The sequence below is a fragment of the Callorhinchus milii genome, unplaced genomic scaffold, assembly GCF_018977255.1.
Source record: "Callorhinchus milii isolate IMCB2004 unplaced genomic scaffold, IMCB_Cmil_1.0 Scaffold4, whole genome shotgun sequence".
NCBI classification, from domain to species: domain Eukaryota; kingdom Metazoa; phylum Chordata; class Chondrichthyes; order Chimaeriformes; family Callorhinchidae; genus Callorhinchus; species Callorhinchus milii.
In genome coordinates this window covers 9,926,848-9,942,541 of record NW_024704745.1, presented here as the reverse complement: position 1 = coordinate 9,942,541, position 15,694 = coordinate 9,926,848, and the positions used below count along the sequence as shown (strand labels likewise).

Below are 15,694 nucleotides of genomic sequence, written 5' to 3'. Positions count from 1 at the left end.
AGGGTGTGTGATGTACAGTGGTGCTTTATTGAGAGTTTGGAAAGTCAAAATAAAGAAGCTACTAACACACTTATGTGACTTGGGGAGATGAGAATTTCAAGCAAAATCTATTCAGAGAATGGCTTTCTCCCTTCAAACTTAAATTTACATTTCTAATTTATTTTCCAAACTTTTGGATTGAGTAATATTACTATATCGACACGCTCCTACAGAGAGTGTGAATCTATTCACCCGGCTAGTCATCTGAGAGCAGACTCGAGCAGCAACAGCTGAGAAGCCTCTACTTCTGTAATTTGAGTCTCAGTTTATATTGGTTCGGAGAGTTTATGTGCTCTGGAGTACTGAAAATCTGCCTGGCTCAGTAACTGGATTATGGCCACCACCACAGAAGATTGGCTCAATTCAAACAGTCCGTTTACAAGCATGGGTCCTTGTAGGAGGATAGTCATATGTTGGTCATGGCTCTTAATCTTCATTTTCCATTGGAAACATTTCATTTATTTACAGAACAAAAGGCAATAAGTCCAACAGCAAAATACAAACAAACATTTAATAAGGACACATGTCCTTGTTTAACCATAAATTCCCATTGTTATAACCTGTGAACACACCACACATTGATATATCTAGAGTGGGAAAACATTTGTCATATCTCATCAATTTTTTATGTAACAGTTGGGTCAAACATGGGACATTCACAACAGGATTAATAAAGGATTAGCAAATATTGAATCCCGATGACAATCAGGTGATCTCTGTTCAAATGCAATCTCCTCAATCTTCAACTGGTTGAGTGTCAGCACTTTGCAATTTCATTACCACCAGGATTCGATTATTATTTTTCCATCCTGTTCTGAATGCTACACTGCATTTCTGGTTCCATTTAACCATTGAAAACTGTAAAGAGTTTCACTCACCCTGCTGCTTGTTACAGTCTGCATAAATCTTGGGGAGATGAGAATTTCAAGCAAAATCTATTCAGAGAATGGCTTTCTCCCGTCAAACTTAAATTTACATTTCTAATTTATTTTCCAAACTTTTGGATTGAGTAATATTACTATATCGACACGCTCCTACAGAGAGTGTGAATCTATTCACCCGGCTAGTCATCTGAGAGCAGACTCGAGCAGCAACAGCTGAGAAGCCTCTACTTCTGTAATTTGAGTCTCAGTTTATATTGGTTCGGAGAGTTTATGTGCTCTGGAGTACTGAAAATCTGCCTGGCTCAGTAACTGGATTATGGCCACCACCACAGAAGATTGGCTCAATTCAAACAGTCCGTTTACAAGCATGGGTCCTTGTAGGAGGATAGTCATATGTTGGTCATGGCTCTTAATCTTCATTTTCCATTGGAAACATTTCATTTATTTACAGAACAAAAGGCAATAAGTCCAACAGCAAAATACAAACAAACATTTAATAAGGACACATGTCCTTGTTTAACCATAAATTCCCATTGTTATAACCTGTGAACACACCACACATTGATATATCTAGAGTGGGAAAACATTTGTCATATCTCATCAATTTTTTATGTAACAGTTGGGTCAAACATGGGACATTCACGACAGGATTAATAAAGGATTAGCAAATATTGAATCCCGATGACAATCAGGTGATCTCTGTTCAAATGCAATCTCCTCAATCTTCAACTGGTTGAGTGTCAGCACTTTGCAATTTCATTACCACCAGGATTCGATTATTATTTTTCCATCCTGTTCTGAATGCTACACTGCATTTCTGGTTCCATTTAACCATTGAAAACTGTAAAGAGTTTCACTCACCCTGCTGCTTGTTACAGTCTGCATAAATCTTGGGGAGATGAGAATTTCAAGCAAAATCTATTCAGAGAATGGCTTTCTCCCGTCAAACTTAAATTTACATTTCTAATTTATTTTCCAAACTTTTGCATAAAAGAATGCCTTAATAAACTGAGTTTGGAAAAAAAAGCACAAATACAGTACAAATATATTTTTAAATAACCATTTCCACATAGCTTCAAATACTTCTATTTCACTTCCAATTCCTGGATCTGGACCAGCTATCTCCTTTTCACTTCTTTGAATTCAATGACCAAAAGATTGTGCACCCAACCTTCCTGGTGTCACCCTTAAGATAATTGTTTGGAGGAGCAGAATAATGGTCCAATGTAATTCACCCATCTGTTGTTAAAATATCCTTCTTCCCATTGAGTAGTATTTTCCCAACACAAGGATATCAGGAATTCACCAAGCTGTAATTCTACACTATTGCAGTACCTCATGTAAGTACATACTGTCTTAGTTCAAATGAGATTAACTTCAAATTCAATAGGTACTGCAATCATGAGAATCATTTCACTTTTAGTTTGAATGAAAATGTAAAGAAATTGCAAGCACACAACCAAAACCTAATCTACAATTTTAGACAGGCAAACTTTGGGGATAAAGTTTAAAGTACACTTCATAACATGTGGGGTATCATGTCTCTTAGTGACTGTGGGACCCCGCTCCTGGATAAATCTGTCAAGAATGAATGGAAATTCTTCCAAACATATGGAGCATGAAGAACATGTTCAGGTTAAAAGGAGGAAATTAAATCACCTTATCAAAATCTAATTGAGCCAGTTGTTAGCTAAAGACTCTCCCAAAAGGTTTCAGCACTTGACGTTGGAGTTTCGGATCACAGTGTTTGAGTGCTACTTCTTGAGGTAACCATTTAACTTGATCTGAGCAATCCTTACGGTCACCATCACATGCCTCACAATTGAATTCCAAGTTTGAATGGTTTGTTTGGCTACTTTATGCTACTCCATCTCCTGCACCGTTCTCCTCAGCTTATTTCTCATTATTATTTTTAAGCTTGCGAAAACATTGGTTGTAGGTGACCAGAAACAGCATTTTTAACCTGATCACAAGGGCACACGTACGAGAGAAACGCATCTACTTCATTCTTTACAATAATTCTCTGTGGGTGTATATCATGTGGCAGGTAATGTGCTACAGTCATCTCCCACGCATCCACAAATGCCACATTGACACCCTTGAACATTTTTTTCAACACTAAGTCAAACTGAAACGAGATCCAGTCATTAAGGAAAATGCTGCTCTTATATTCCACTTCACGGACATTGGCAGACTTTATTACAACTTGAGTGTCTGGATTCCTGCTTAGTAATTGTAGAATTGATTTCCGAATAATCTGCAGCCTTCGGATATAAACTTCAACTGGATAATTGCTTAAATGTGCCCATATGGTGATTGCTATAATTGTTTTATTTCCTCCTTTCATTCTATCCAGTTCATTTGCAATATACTGCATTTCATGGGTTGATAAATCAGTGCTTCGGAGTGGTGGACCATGCAATCGAAATGTCACTATGATGTTGTTTTCTATATCCACAGCAAGGTGTGGGCCAATTTTTTTGTCATTGCCAAGATCAAACTGGCGAAGACCTAAAATCAAAGATACATGTTTAATCATGTTATATCTTAACTTGTTATATAAAAATATAATCCTTGCATTTGAATACAGCACCTTTCACACCAGGAAGGTTATTTCAAAGCACTTCCCATAATGTGATTGTAAAATGTATTTGTGAATGACTGTGCATTTTGCAGGCAAATGTGGAAGACAATTTTGCACATTGCAATATCCCACAAACAGACAAGTGACTAACCACTTTATCTGGGAGATTGTTGGCCAGGACACCAGGAGAAACTTCCTTCTCTTTTCGAATAGTGCCCTGGGATCTTTCAGGTCCACCTGAACAGGTAGATGGGAGTATCAGTTTTTAACATCCCATCCAAAAGATGGCCCCCTCCAACAATGCAGAGCTTCTCCAGCATAGCTTTACAGTAGGGTTGTTGAATCCAGATTTGGACTGAGCTGCATGTGTGTGCCTTATGAACAACAACGTGAGCTGCACCAGTCGAAAATTGTTACATTTGGTGATGCATGTGTGAGTATCAGCGCCTTGGGACGTCCTCCCGACGTGAAAGGCGCTATACGAATGTAATCTTGTTGTTGTTGTATCCAATTACGTACAACCTGAATCAAAGACATACGCAGCAACAGCTTAGCTGTAGTGGAATCACTACAACAAAGGTATTGCATATGTGTGTATACATATTTCATCTTGGCAGGACATCCTATGGCACTTAATAATCCTGGCTTGGCACCCTAAAAGGGAGTAGGAGGCAGTGGGGACGGAAAGATGATCGGAAGCTCAGTCAAAGAGGTAGGTCTTGAGATGGACATTGAACAAGGTGAGGGAGGGAGGGAGGGAGGGAAGGAAGGAGGGAGTTAGAGGAACGCCAGGATGGAGTTCCAGAGAGTGGGAGCAGACAGGCTGAAAGCCCAGCTGAGCGAAGGGAGGGTTTGAAGAGGTTGCAGAGATAGGGTGGGGGTGAGACCATGGAGGAATTTAAACATAAAAATCCTAAACCTGTGCTCCCTCCTCCTCCAGGGAGATTAGTCATGGTACTGCCGAACTATCTCTTACAAAGGTTTCATTTCAAAAGAAAATTGGCTCTAACTTGCGAATAAGAGCCAAACTATTCAGTGAGCAGATATGTGAGAAATGTCATGAAAGCTGAGCCCTATTTGCTGCTTATCTGATAAGCTTATACTCACCCTTGCGAATGATTTATCTTAAAATGTACTTCATTCTGCTGAATCAATAAAGGTAAATAAACTGGAGCAGAAAGTTAGGAACTCATGCGAGGGTGTGGCTGGAGTATCATTGTAAACTCTGAAATTGGGGGGCACCAAATTAATTTTATATTTCACCTACAAAATACACAGTCAGTATTGTATATCCTTGCATTTGATATGACGCCTTATCATGTCTTTGAGACGTCTCAAAGCGCTTCACAGAATATACTGGAAAGTGAATTCACTGTATATTTTGTGGGCGAAACGCAGCAGCCAATTGCGCACAGCAGTGTCCCACAATCAGTCGTGAATTCAGTCATAAAAGGAATTATTACCCCTGGAAAAGTGATCCCCCAAAATACCAAAACGGATTGGATACAGAATGCTACATCTAACCTGGCAGAAATTCAATCAGATATTCGAACCACTGTCGTATAGTAGAATCTCCCAAAAAATGAACCACTTTATCCCATAAACAGTTTGTAATGTTTGCAGGAGTGTTGAAGTGGCGAATATTGCAGGTTGTTGACATCCACTGGTCCTTATAGTAAAAACCTGACGGCGAAGTCAGAGACTTGCCACGGACACAGGGTCCGAGATTTGCACCTGAAAATAAAAAGAGAAGCAGAGCTGAAAACAACTTTAAAAATGGGGCCATTTGTGAAGAAAGTACAAGTACACTACGGCCCGAAATTTTGGAACTCTCTCCCTCAATCCCTCCACGTCGTCTCCTCCTTCTCATTTTCAGATCACGCCTGAAGACCTTTCTTTTCGACAGTGCATATAGTCACTTCTCCCCCAAAGCAACCCCCAACCCACCCCACCCCACCCAGCTCAGTGTCAGGCTCCGCCACTGTGAAGCACTCTGAGCAGCAACCATACGTGTAGGGCGTTATATAAATACATGTTGTTGTACATAAAAGCAGAAAAATATTACAAACAGTCCTGTCGAAAATATTCTGTCAGCAGCTAATTTGAACCTGAGCAATACCAATCAGGAAATTCCAAAATTCCACCCTCTTCCTCGTTGAGATAATTCATCCCAATGGGACTGCAGAAGGAGAAAGTGTTAGAATATGATATATGTAATGAAATGCTTTAAGGCAGGGCCGCATAAAATTGTAAACGTTAAGTTGTTAATCTTGTTTATATCAATCAAAATGGCGGATAACATTATTTTGTACTCAAACCATCACTCAACATTTGTTAATAACACAAGTTGTTTTTGTCTGGTTAAGAAGAGATGGTCAACATGAAATGTTGAAGACAACCATTGGCTTTGGGAGGATACAAGCTGTTTTGTAGTCAAAACGCCCAGTTCTTGGGATAAACAGAAGTAACAGCGTGCTTCACTCTTTGCCCAGTTGTGAAAGGCCTACGTGCCTGATAATTGATTGGATGAAGAAAAAGGTATAAAGTTGAAAGATTGTTGACATAAAGCAGCAGAATCGGCAGGGAATCAGTCACACAGAGGCGAAGGGCCAAAGCATGCTGACTGCTCCAGAACCGGGTAGTAATAATAATAATAATAATAATACGTATTCTTACTGTGCTTATATTTGAATAAATTGAGTTAGCCACAAAACTTTATTGTCTGGTCTTTTGACTCAAACACTGGGAGTTGAGATCCCAACAGAAGGGTGAAGGCCTTACATTGCATTAGACTCTTCGCCTGATAGACATTCCTCAGGGCCGAAAGGTGCTATTGTTCCACTATTCAAATGCAAGGATTATTATTATTCGAGGCAAAAGGGGCACTACTGATTACGGAAACTTACTTCAACAGATACAGCAGCTAGTGACAATCTCCTGCAAATGCTGTTGTTTGTTATAAGCGCATGTCTGAAAGATTATGCACTCTTGAAAAATCGAACTGCTGATACAAGATTCATAGAATGGATGGAATTCCCAATTGCAGTCGTCCAAATCCTGCACTGGGTCTTCACTGGTAATGTTCATAGCCTACAATACAGCTAGCACATTGGAGACGTGTATTGATAATCCAGAGCATGCAGACTGCTCACTGGATTCCATATATGTATGATTTCTCTCCACACTTTTGATCATTCAGTCTATACATCATCAGCGCTGAGATAAAGTCCTGGAAATCCTGATCTAACACCATTGTGGGAGCACCATTGTTACAAGGACAGCAGCAATTTAATGAAGGCTCAGCACCTCCTACTCAAGGCAACTTGGGATGGCAATAAACAGTATCAGCAATGTTTTTTGGGTCAGCCAGGTGTCTGACATATGTAGAAACCCCTTACCATGCTTAAGAACATCCAAACCATGCCTCCCAACTAGAGATGGAAATCCCAGAGATAGATTGTTGGAATAGAATGAGCACTCTCTCCCTGGAGGGACACTTCCTGCTTACCTAATTCCGGAATGTATTAGGCGCAGGTTGGCAAGAGCTGAGTCTTGGGGACCTGTATCACCGACAACCCGAGAAAGAGATAAATAAAACTCACCCATTACTTCCTTTTCCTTACCACTGAACCCTGAGGCATTCTGCAATCCCTCCGAAGGTACACTGGCTGCAACCGCTGTGACTGCACTGAAATGTGTCACTGAGGATGTCGATTCTTGCTGTGGTGATTGGAGATATGGATTTTGCGGCTCCATTCCATGGGCATCTCTAGGTTTTCCCTCCTGGTCCTGGACCTTCCTTTCCATTTCCAACCTTACCACAGCTGGTTCTGCTGATAAAATGGGTGCAAATAATCAATTAAGAACTATTGAAAATACTGCATTGCCTTTGGCTTTCACTAAATTGATTATATTGGTCGTATCACTGTTGTAATAACTGTTATCACTGTAAATGATCTTTTCACAAAGAACACAAAATCATTCTTGCTCTATAATAATAACAATCCTTGCATTTGACATAGCACCTAATCACATCTTTCAGATATCTCAAGGTGCTTCACAGAATATACTGTGAAGTGAATTGACTGTATATTTTGTGAGTGATACGCGGCAGCCAATTGCACACAGCAGTGTCTCACAAATAGATGTTGATTCAAGTAACTTTTTTTTAAAGAATTAACTGTAATGGAAGACAACACCCAAAAAGTTAATTAAATAACACAATGAATAACAACTTAAAGCATTAGGTTCCACTCTTTTGAAAAGGAAACCACAATTTATGTGCAGTATGAGAAGATTACTCTTATCAACTTTAGTTATATTCCTTCTACTATATCAAGCTTTCAAACTCAACATAATCCCGACAATTTGTACTTTTCTTACCTGAATGAGACAAAGCCTCCACAGTTACATAACCTGGACCTTTGGGTAATATGGGCTCCATGATTTTGGCTATACTAAAAAAAGTGATCATCTTATTGTTAACATTTTTTTCAAAGTAAAACATCAATATTTAATTCAAGAAATTCACAATGGGCAATCTTACTGCTCATCCCATTCCTCAAAAGCGATCAACGCTTATTTAAAATGATTAATGGAAGTGATTCAAAAACGGCTTATCCTTAAACGGACAATTCAAGCAGCAACCAACATCAATTGTAAGTTAGTTGTAACAATAAGCCTATCATTGGCCAGCAATATATTATGCACAGTCAGGAAAACATGACTACACTATCACAGTAAGAAGGGCGGAAATATGACCTGGTAGTTCATGGCCTCGCTAATTCCATTTTTTTGGTCAGTCGAGTGTCTGACACATGGGGAAACCCACCACCGTGCTTAAGAGTATCCAAACCAAACTGAGAATTCCACGCACCCCACCTACACATGGGATTTCCAGAGATAGATTATTGGAATAGAATGCGCACTCTCTCTCTGCTTACCCAATTCCGGAAAGTTTTAGGTGCAGGTTGGCAAGAGCCAAGGCTTGAGGACCCCAAAGTATGCGTTGGGGTAACTGCTAGTCTAACCAGCTAAAACGCATAGGTTGCCATTGATATTGCTGTCTGGCAAGCTTTCCCACTGCTTGTCCAGCTAGGACCGCCTTCCCATCAGGGTTTTGGCTTGCAGTGTTAACAGGAGCGGAGTGGGATGACTTCCTGCCCCAGTGACTGGCCTGCCCTTCCAACTGTCATCGGCAGTGTCCTGAAATACTGTAGTCCTGCCTTGGTCAGGAACCAGACTACCTTTGGCAGGCATATCACATTGGAACCAGTTCAGCTCCAAGGACACCCCGCTTAACTTCCCTCACCTCAAGAGCAATAGTCTGAGATTCTAGTGGCAGAAATGGTTCTATATCATATCCATATACCCAATTGGGAATAAAAGGTAACATGAAATGAGTGAGAAAGTTAAGCCACATACCTTTCAAAATAGGGATACTCTTCGTTATATAGATTGCTATGATAGCCTCCTATAGAATGGCTTATACGAGTACTACAAGGTAGATTGTGTGGTTTATAACAGAACCAAGGCTCCCCAGTTCTGAGGTCGGTAAAGTTACAGAGTGGTACAATGTCGGGCAAGCAAAGATTGCATACAGTTATCTCGGTGGTATTTCCAGATCTGAATGTGCCAGCAAAGTACACCCTATCTGGATTTTCAACCTGCAACCTTTCAAATACTTGAATCGCTTCACTGGGATAAACCAAGGTAACGGATACTTCAACTTTCCCCGACCAGAATAAAGTAAAATTGATCTTGTACGATCCATTTTGGTAATCGTTAACTGTTCCCACTGAACCCGCTTTGAGCTCTGGGGTGTGGATCCGGGCCTGGAGATAGTCACCTCCGTATTGCTTCGGGTGTCCTACAAAATCATGCATGTGGACCATCACCTGTAACTGATCCCCAACGTGGAAAGTGTTCTGAGAGTTCAAAATAAGAAAATGACTGTGCGATGGGTCAGTGCTCTCCAGAAAGGGTGTGCGAGCTTGAAATGGCTTTGGCCATTCAATCATTTTCATCAGGAACATCTCCTCATTTCTTTCTTCATAGGTAAAGCTACGATTCTTGTACCCACAGTTAATCAGCCTAAGTATCCAAGGAACATTCTTCATATTCACGTGCTGATTGGTTGAGGGATAAAAGTTTGGTTGCGAGACTGAATATTTATGCTGTATAAAGAAACAAAAAACATGTCATCTTAAATTTAATATCCCTTATTGCTTTCTACCCCTACAGACACACTCCAACAATATTATTGAATCAAAGAAGGAGCTGGGGTGCCAGTTACGGCATGTACCTCTACAGACTCTTCACGTGCTTAGATTAAAGAGATCCAATTACATAGAACAGCCTGTACTTAATATTCTATATTTTCTGTAACTTAGACGAGGAGAGTATCCGAAATTATATGTGGACTCCTCTGAATGTATATTGTGTACATCACACTAACTCGTGGGAACTGCTCTCCTCAAGTGAATTGCATATCTCACACTCTTAGTCTAGACTGTTACTGTAATACAGTACTGGGGAAACAATGCCTTGTGACAAATACTGTCTTTAAGTGCAGATGTTAACTGAGGTACCATCTCTCTGTTCAAGAGGACATTAAAGATCTCACAGCACGAACAAAAAGAGAAGAAAATTTCTCCTAGTGTCCTGTCCAACCATCCCCGAGATAAATTGGTCATTCACTTGATCGTGAATGTTTAAGGGACATTGCTGTGAGCAAATTGGCAATTGCATTCGCCCACAAATATACAGTCACCACAACTTGCAGAAACGTTAAAACCACTTTGACACATTTTATCAGCTCATACCAAATGTAAGGATAATGAGTGCAGTACTCCATTGGAGAGGAGTTTCCATGAGTAAGGTCATGCTCGTCTGGCTCCCTTATTGAATTTAAGAACATAAGAACATAAGAATTAGGAGCAGGAGTAGGCCATTCGGCCCCTCGAGCCTGCCCCGCCATTCGATAAGATCATGGCTGATCTTCTGACCTAACTCCAATTGCCCACCCTATCCCCATATCCCCATTTAGGGTTAAAATTTGTAATCTTCCTTAACCCGTTTCATGTCTTGATGATCACAAGGAACACATGAAGGAATATCCAAAATTTCTTTTAATTGGCATTGGCAGAAACTTTAAAACCACTTTGACACGTTTTATCAGCTCATACCAAATGTAAGGAAAATGAGTGCAGTACTCCATTGGAGAGGAGTTACTTCAGAAATTAGCATGCTCTTCCCGGCATCTGGTAATACACAGCCCATTCCTCCATAACAGCTGCTGGAGGTTCAACAACAACAACTTGCACTTATATAGTTCCTTCGCCTTGCTCCCTCCCTTGCCTCCTTCAAGGCACATCTCAAGACCCTCCTCATCTACCACGCCTTGGTCACCCTCCTATCCCTACCCTCCCTGGCCTCCACCCCTCCTGATCCTAACCCTCTGCTCAGGTCCAAATCCCTGGCTATCCAGCACCTTGGGACATCCTCACAAAGCGAAAGGTGCTATACAAATGTAATTTGTTGCTGTTGTTGTTCAGTGTTTAAAAAAAACCAGGAACCTGACTTTAACTGACTATCACATACACATATGTGAAGAAACATGGTAACATAGGGATAATCTTGCAGGGATTTAATACTGCAACCATGAGCCTTGGTTAACATCGCAACTCTAAGAGAATTGGCTATATTATTCCACGTACCTCTGCAAGATACATGTTTAGAATAAGGATATAAGATATCAGCACCATCAGCGCAGAAAGAGTACTGTATATAGCTCTGGTGGTCTGTTCATCCATACTGGGAACCAAGAGATCACTATTGCCAAAACCAATCTGCTCTGCTTCCAGCTTCTTAAATCTGGAAAAAAAGATTAAGAAAACCAAATCCAAAATAAATCTACCGCTAAAACTACAGAATTTCACGTCAGTGCTATAGGATGGTGTAATTGTCTCTAAGGTAGAATATTCAGCTAACCATATAGTCTTGGCCTGTGGTTTAGTCACTGATGATTGGTAAAAACCTTCCTTAAGACAGCAGGAATAGACCAGCAATTTGTGTGAATCAGACTAATCAACGCTTATAGTCATGATCATACATAACATAATCATCCATAATTAATCATTATTTACAGCCACATAGGTGATTGTAATAATTAAAGTGAACTAGTTTGAATTAGACTGCATGTGACAATCTGGAAGAAAACAGAAGGACACAGTTCATTTATTTTACTCTTTCTCAGGATGTGGGCGACAGTGTTTATTGCCCATCCCTAGTTACTCTGAGAAGTTGATGGTGGGGTCTTCTCTTTAAACCACTTCAGTTACTTTGGTGTCCCGTCAATAATATTAAGGGACACCATCACCAAAAGGAACTTTCACGATTAGAATTTTGACCTTGTGACGATGAGGGAAGGGTGATATAAGTCCAGGTCAAGGTGCTGCGTGACCTGGAGAACTTGCAGAGTTTCCAGGATGACATTGTCCTTGTTCGGGGCTACGTGTCCTCAATATAAAGGACACAATATAAAAAGTCAATTCACTTTGCAGTGATATTCTGTGAAGCGCTTTGGGACGTCTAGAAGATGTGAAAAGTGCTATATTAAATGCAAGGATTATTATTACTATTATTATTATTATTATTACTGGGTCCGAGAAGAGAATAGCTGTAGACCAAATACCCCACATGAGAGCAGACAGAGTTCTGTATCTAAACAGCAGAGTTACTTTTCTTCAGGACGGCAGCAATTGCTGTTCTCACAGTGGGAGTGTTGGCGAGGTTGCAGTCTGCTAAAAAAATCAAGACCGTGCTAAAAAAGAGAATTGAAAATTGAATTGAATTGAATTGAATTATCGGAGCTTGAAACTTCTAACTTGGTGTTAAAATTTGAGAAAAAAAATCAAGAAAAACAATTGTTAGTTAAAAGAAACTCAGGTTGAGGTGGAGAGATAGCCGTAGCAACTCTCTGAAACTGAGGTTTTAATTGACTCATTAAAACAAAAAAGGAAGAGAACCAACAGGCTCTCATAAAAGTATTAAATAATGAGCTGTTAAACAGGCTTGCGGTAGAAACACCAGCAGCGCTTTGAATTTGCAGCCGCGGCCAAGGATGCGTGCAATATAATCCCCACTGCAAGAATGGCAGAATGCCTGTTAAGATAAAATCTAAAACAGAAAGCGTTTTAGGTTTAAGATCGTGCCTGAGAAAAAAAGTTATTGAAGGGTAGTTAACGTCCGCAATTTCTATTGCTAATTTAGCCACTCTGCCAAATAAAGCAGCTGTTCAACAAGAACAACAACAACAACAAAATTATATTTCTAAAGTGCCTTTCACGTCAAGAGGACGTCCCAAGGCGCTGGACAGACAGAGTTTTGGATCCGAGCTGAGGGTCGGGGTGGGTGGGCAGGGGTTGGAGGTAGGGAGATCGAAAGCACGGTCGAAAAGAAGGGTCTTGAGGTGGGTCTTGAAGGTGGCGAGGGAGGGGGCGAGATGGAGGGACTGCTGGATGGAGTTCCAGAAGATGGGAGCAGATTGACGGAAGTGGGGCGAGCGAGGCGGGGGACGTGAAGCAGGCCGGAGCCCGCTGAGCAGACGGAGCGAACAGGGTGGTAAGGGGTTCGGAGGTCGGAGAAGTAGGGTGGGGAGCAAGACCGTGGAGGGCTTTGAAGGTGAGGACCACGATCTTGAACTGTATCCTCTGTGAGATCTACCTCCAATCTGTAAAGAGCCGGCAGTGGAAGGACTTCATAGATCCGGAATGGGATGATTTGGTAGCAGCCCTCAGTGAAATTAAACGTACTATAATCAGGGAGAAAGGGCGTGCTGAAAAAATTGAGCTGATCAGGACGTTAGGCCGGGGGTACAAAGTCAACAACTTGCACTTATATAGCACCCACCACGCAGGGTAACGTCTCAGAGCGCTTAACAGTGTCGGAGCCCCGACTCCGAGGCTGGAGTGGGGGGACAAGCATGGTCGAAGAGGAAGGTTTTCAGGCGGGACTTGGAAAAAGGGGATAGAGGGGGGCAAGGCGGAGGGGTTGAGGGAGAGTGTTCCAGCGTTTCGGGGCGTAGTGGCTGAAAGCGCGACCTCCGATGGTGGGGCGGAGGGTCCGAGGGACGAGCAGGAGCCCGGTGCCAGTCGAGTGGAGGCGCCGGTTGGTGGAATGGGGAGGGAGGAGGTCGGAGAGGTAGGGAGGTGCCAGAGAGTTGAAGGGATTTGAACACGAGCGTGAAGATCGTGAAGTCGATCTTGAAGTCGGCACCTCAGTGATCCCAGCTTCCAAAATCACTGAATTGTTTTCGACGAAACAGTGGGGCGAGATGTTTCTCATGGGCTGTGTCTCTGGAGCGGAGGGATTTATACTTCGGAAAATGTAAAAAAAAAAGAAAAAAAAAAACGAACGCTGCCAAAGGACAGTCGTCTGGTTGTTGACTTAATGTGACCGCAAAAGCCGCAGGGCCAAGCACCCGCTTAAAGCGGGCGTACACACCAGGGCGATAGATCAAAGCACACGGAGGAGGGGGACGAGGGGCGTAGCGAAGGGCCGGAGTCAGCTGAACCCCCACCTTTGTAAATCTTTGCCAGAGAAAAAAAATTAAAACACCACCATCGGACCCCGGAAATTGATTGGAAATCCTTCAAACAACCGTTAAAGGTTAAACGGCGTTTGGGAATAAAGCCGCTGCATCGGGCAACAAGTCCCTGCATTTTGAGATGTCGCGGCACCCCCCACCCCACCCCACCCGCCCCCCCAACCCGCTCATCCCTTATCCTTACGTCTGGGGGGGGGGGGCCTTTGACGCCGGCAGGACTTCCCCGAGTACTTCACAGGTTGCGCGAAGAAGCGCAGCGACTGTGTGATTTGACGGAGGGTCAGCGTCCGCCGCACAGCGGGCGACCAATTTTATCTCCAGGGGATCGCTGGGCCCCGGTTTACGTCGGGGGCAAAAAAAAAAAAAGACTCTTTCCCAAACGTGCCGCGAGATCTGGAGCGAGATCCACCTGATCAGGTCTCCACCTCGGACATCCGCGCGAGATCCAATCTCCCCCGACACCTCCCCCCCACCCCAACCCCACCACCTGCCTCAAACTCTCCTCGCTCGGCGCTGGATTAATTTCGTATCGACGAAGCCCGGTGCCCGCCCCCCCCACCCGCCCGTCACCAGTGAGCGGACCTCCTGCCGTCAGCGCCCGGCGGGGATGCCTCTTCTTTGCGTCCTCGCTCTCGCTCACGCTCGCGCGCGCGCCCGCACCAGTGGCCGGTGAGCCAACACTGAGCGCGTCGCCGACCTCAGGCGAAAAGCCGAGCGTACGTAGCCCGGGCCTCCTCCGTCGCCGCGGGCGACGGCAAATTGGATGCGCGCGGCGGGATTCAAGAGAGGGGGCGGAGGGCCGGGGAGGGTGGGAGTAGGAGGGTGACCGAGGGCACGGTCGAAGAGGAGTGCCTTGAGACGTGCCTGGAAGGAGATCGAGGGGTGGAGGGGTAGGGGCTGGGGGCGAGGCGAAGGGAATCTGGGATGGAGTTCCAGAGGGTGGGGGCAGAGAGGCCCGACCGTCGATGGTGAGGGTGGGGGTCCGGGCCGGCTGGGAAACGAACCCCATGTGATTTATTTAATATCGCTTATTGCCAATTTGATCAATAATGACGAAACGCTCCCCGATCCCATTTCCACGTTCGCTGTGGGCGAAGCCTAGTTCTGGGCTCCTCTGCTCCGTCGCAGGAATGTTTCTAGTTTATTGTTTTTGTTCTACCAGCCCCCGCCTTCTTCTGTAATCGATCTTCCTTCTGAAACCCGGGGGTGGGGAGCGCGGGGGTGGTTGGGGTGGAGGGGGGGGTTTGTCTCTCCTCCTTTTCGTTGATATCCTTTCGCTGTGCGCTAACGTGACACGGCGTGCGTTTAAGTGGTGAGAACGGGTTAAGGACTGAATTACAATGATAATATCAACAATAGCAGCAAACCTCGTATTTGAAATGGCGCCTTATCACGTCTTCGAGACGTCTCAAAGCGCTTCACAGAATAGACTGCAAAGTGCAGTGACTGTATATTTTGCGGGCGAAACGCGGCAGCCACTGGCGCGCGGCAGCGTCCCTCGAAAACCGCCGAGGATCGAGTGACCAGATTAGTGTTATTTTCAATATGTATCTGATTTAACACCTAAAATCGAGAGGT

The 15,694-nt window shown here is 43.3% G+C and overlaps 1 protein-coding gene across 1 annotated transcript; it reads right to left on the bottom strand.

Annotated features, from left to right (window-relative positions):
- Positions 1–536: 536 nt before the first annotated feature.
- On the bottom strand, positions 537–14,741 carry LOC103180124 (NXPE family member 3-like). Its single transcript, XM_042334171.1, has 7 exons — positions 14,699–14,741; positions 11,226–11,382; positions 8,932–9,683; positions 7,891–7,964; positions 7,110–7,340; positions 5,032–5,241; positions 537–3,434 (listed from the first exon to the last, which is right to left on the bottom strand). The coding sequence occupies exons 2-7, from the start codon at positions 11,319–11,321 to the stop codon at positions 2,836–2,838; spliced, it is 1,962 nt and encodes a 653-aa protein (XP_042190105.1). The 5' UTR covers positions 11,322–11,382; positions 14,699–14,741; the 3' UTR covers positions 537–2,835.
- Between the last annotated feature and the right edge of the window lie 953 nt (positions 14,742–15,694).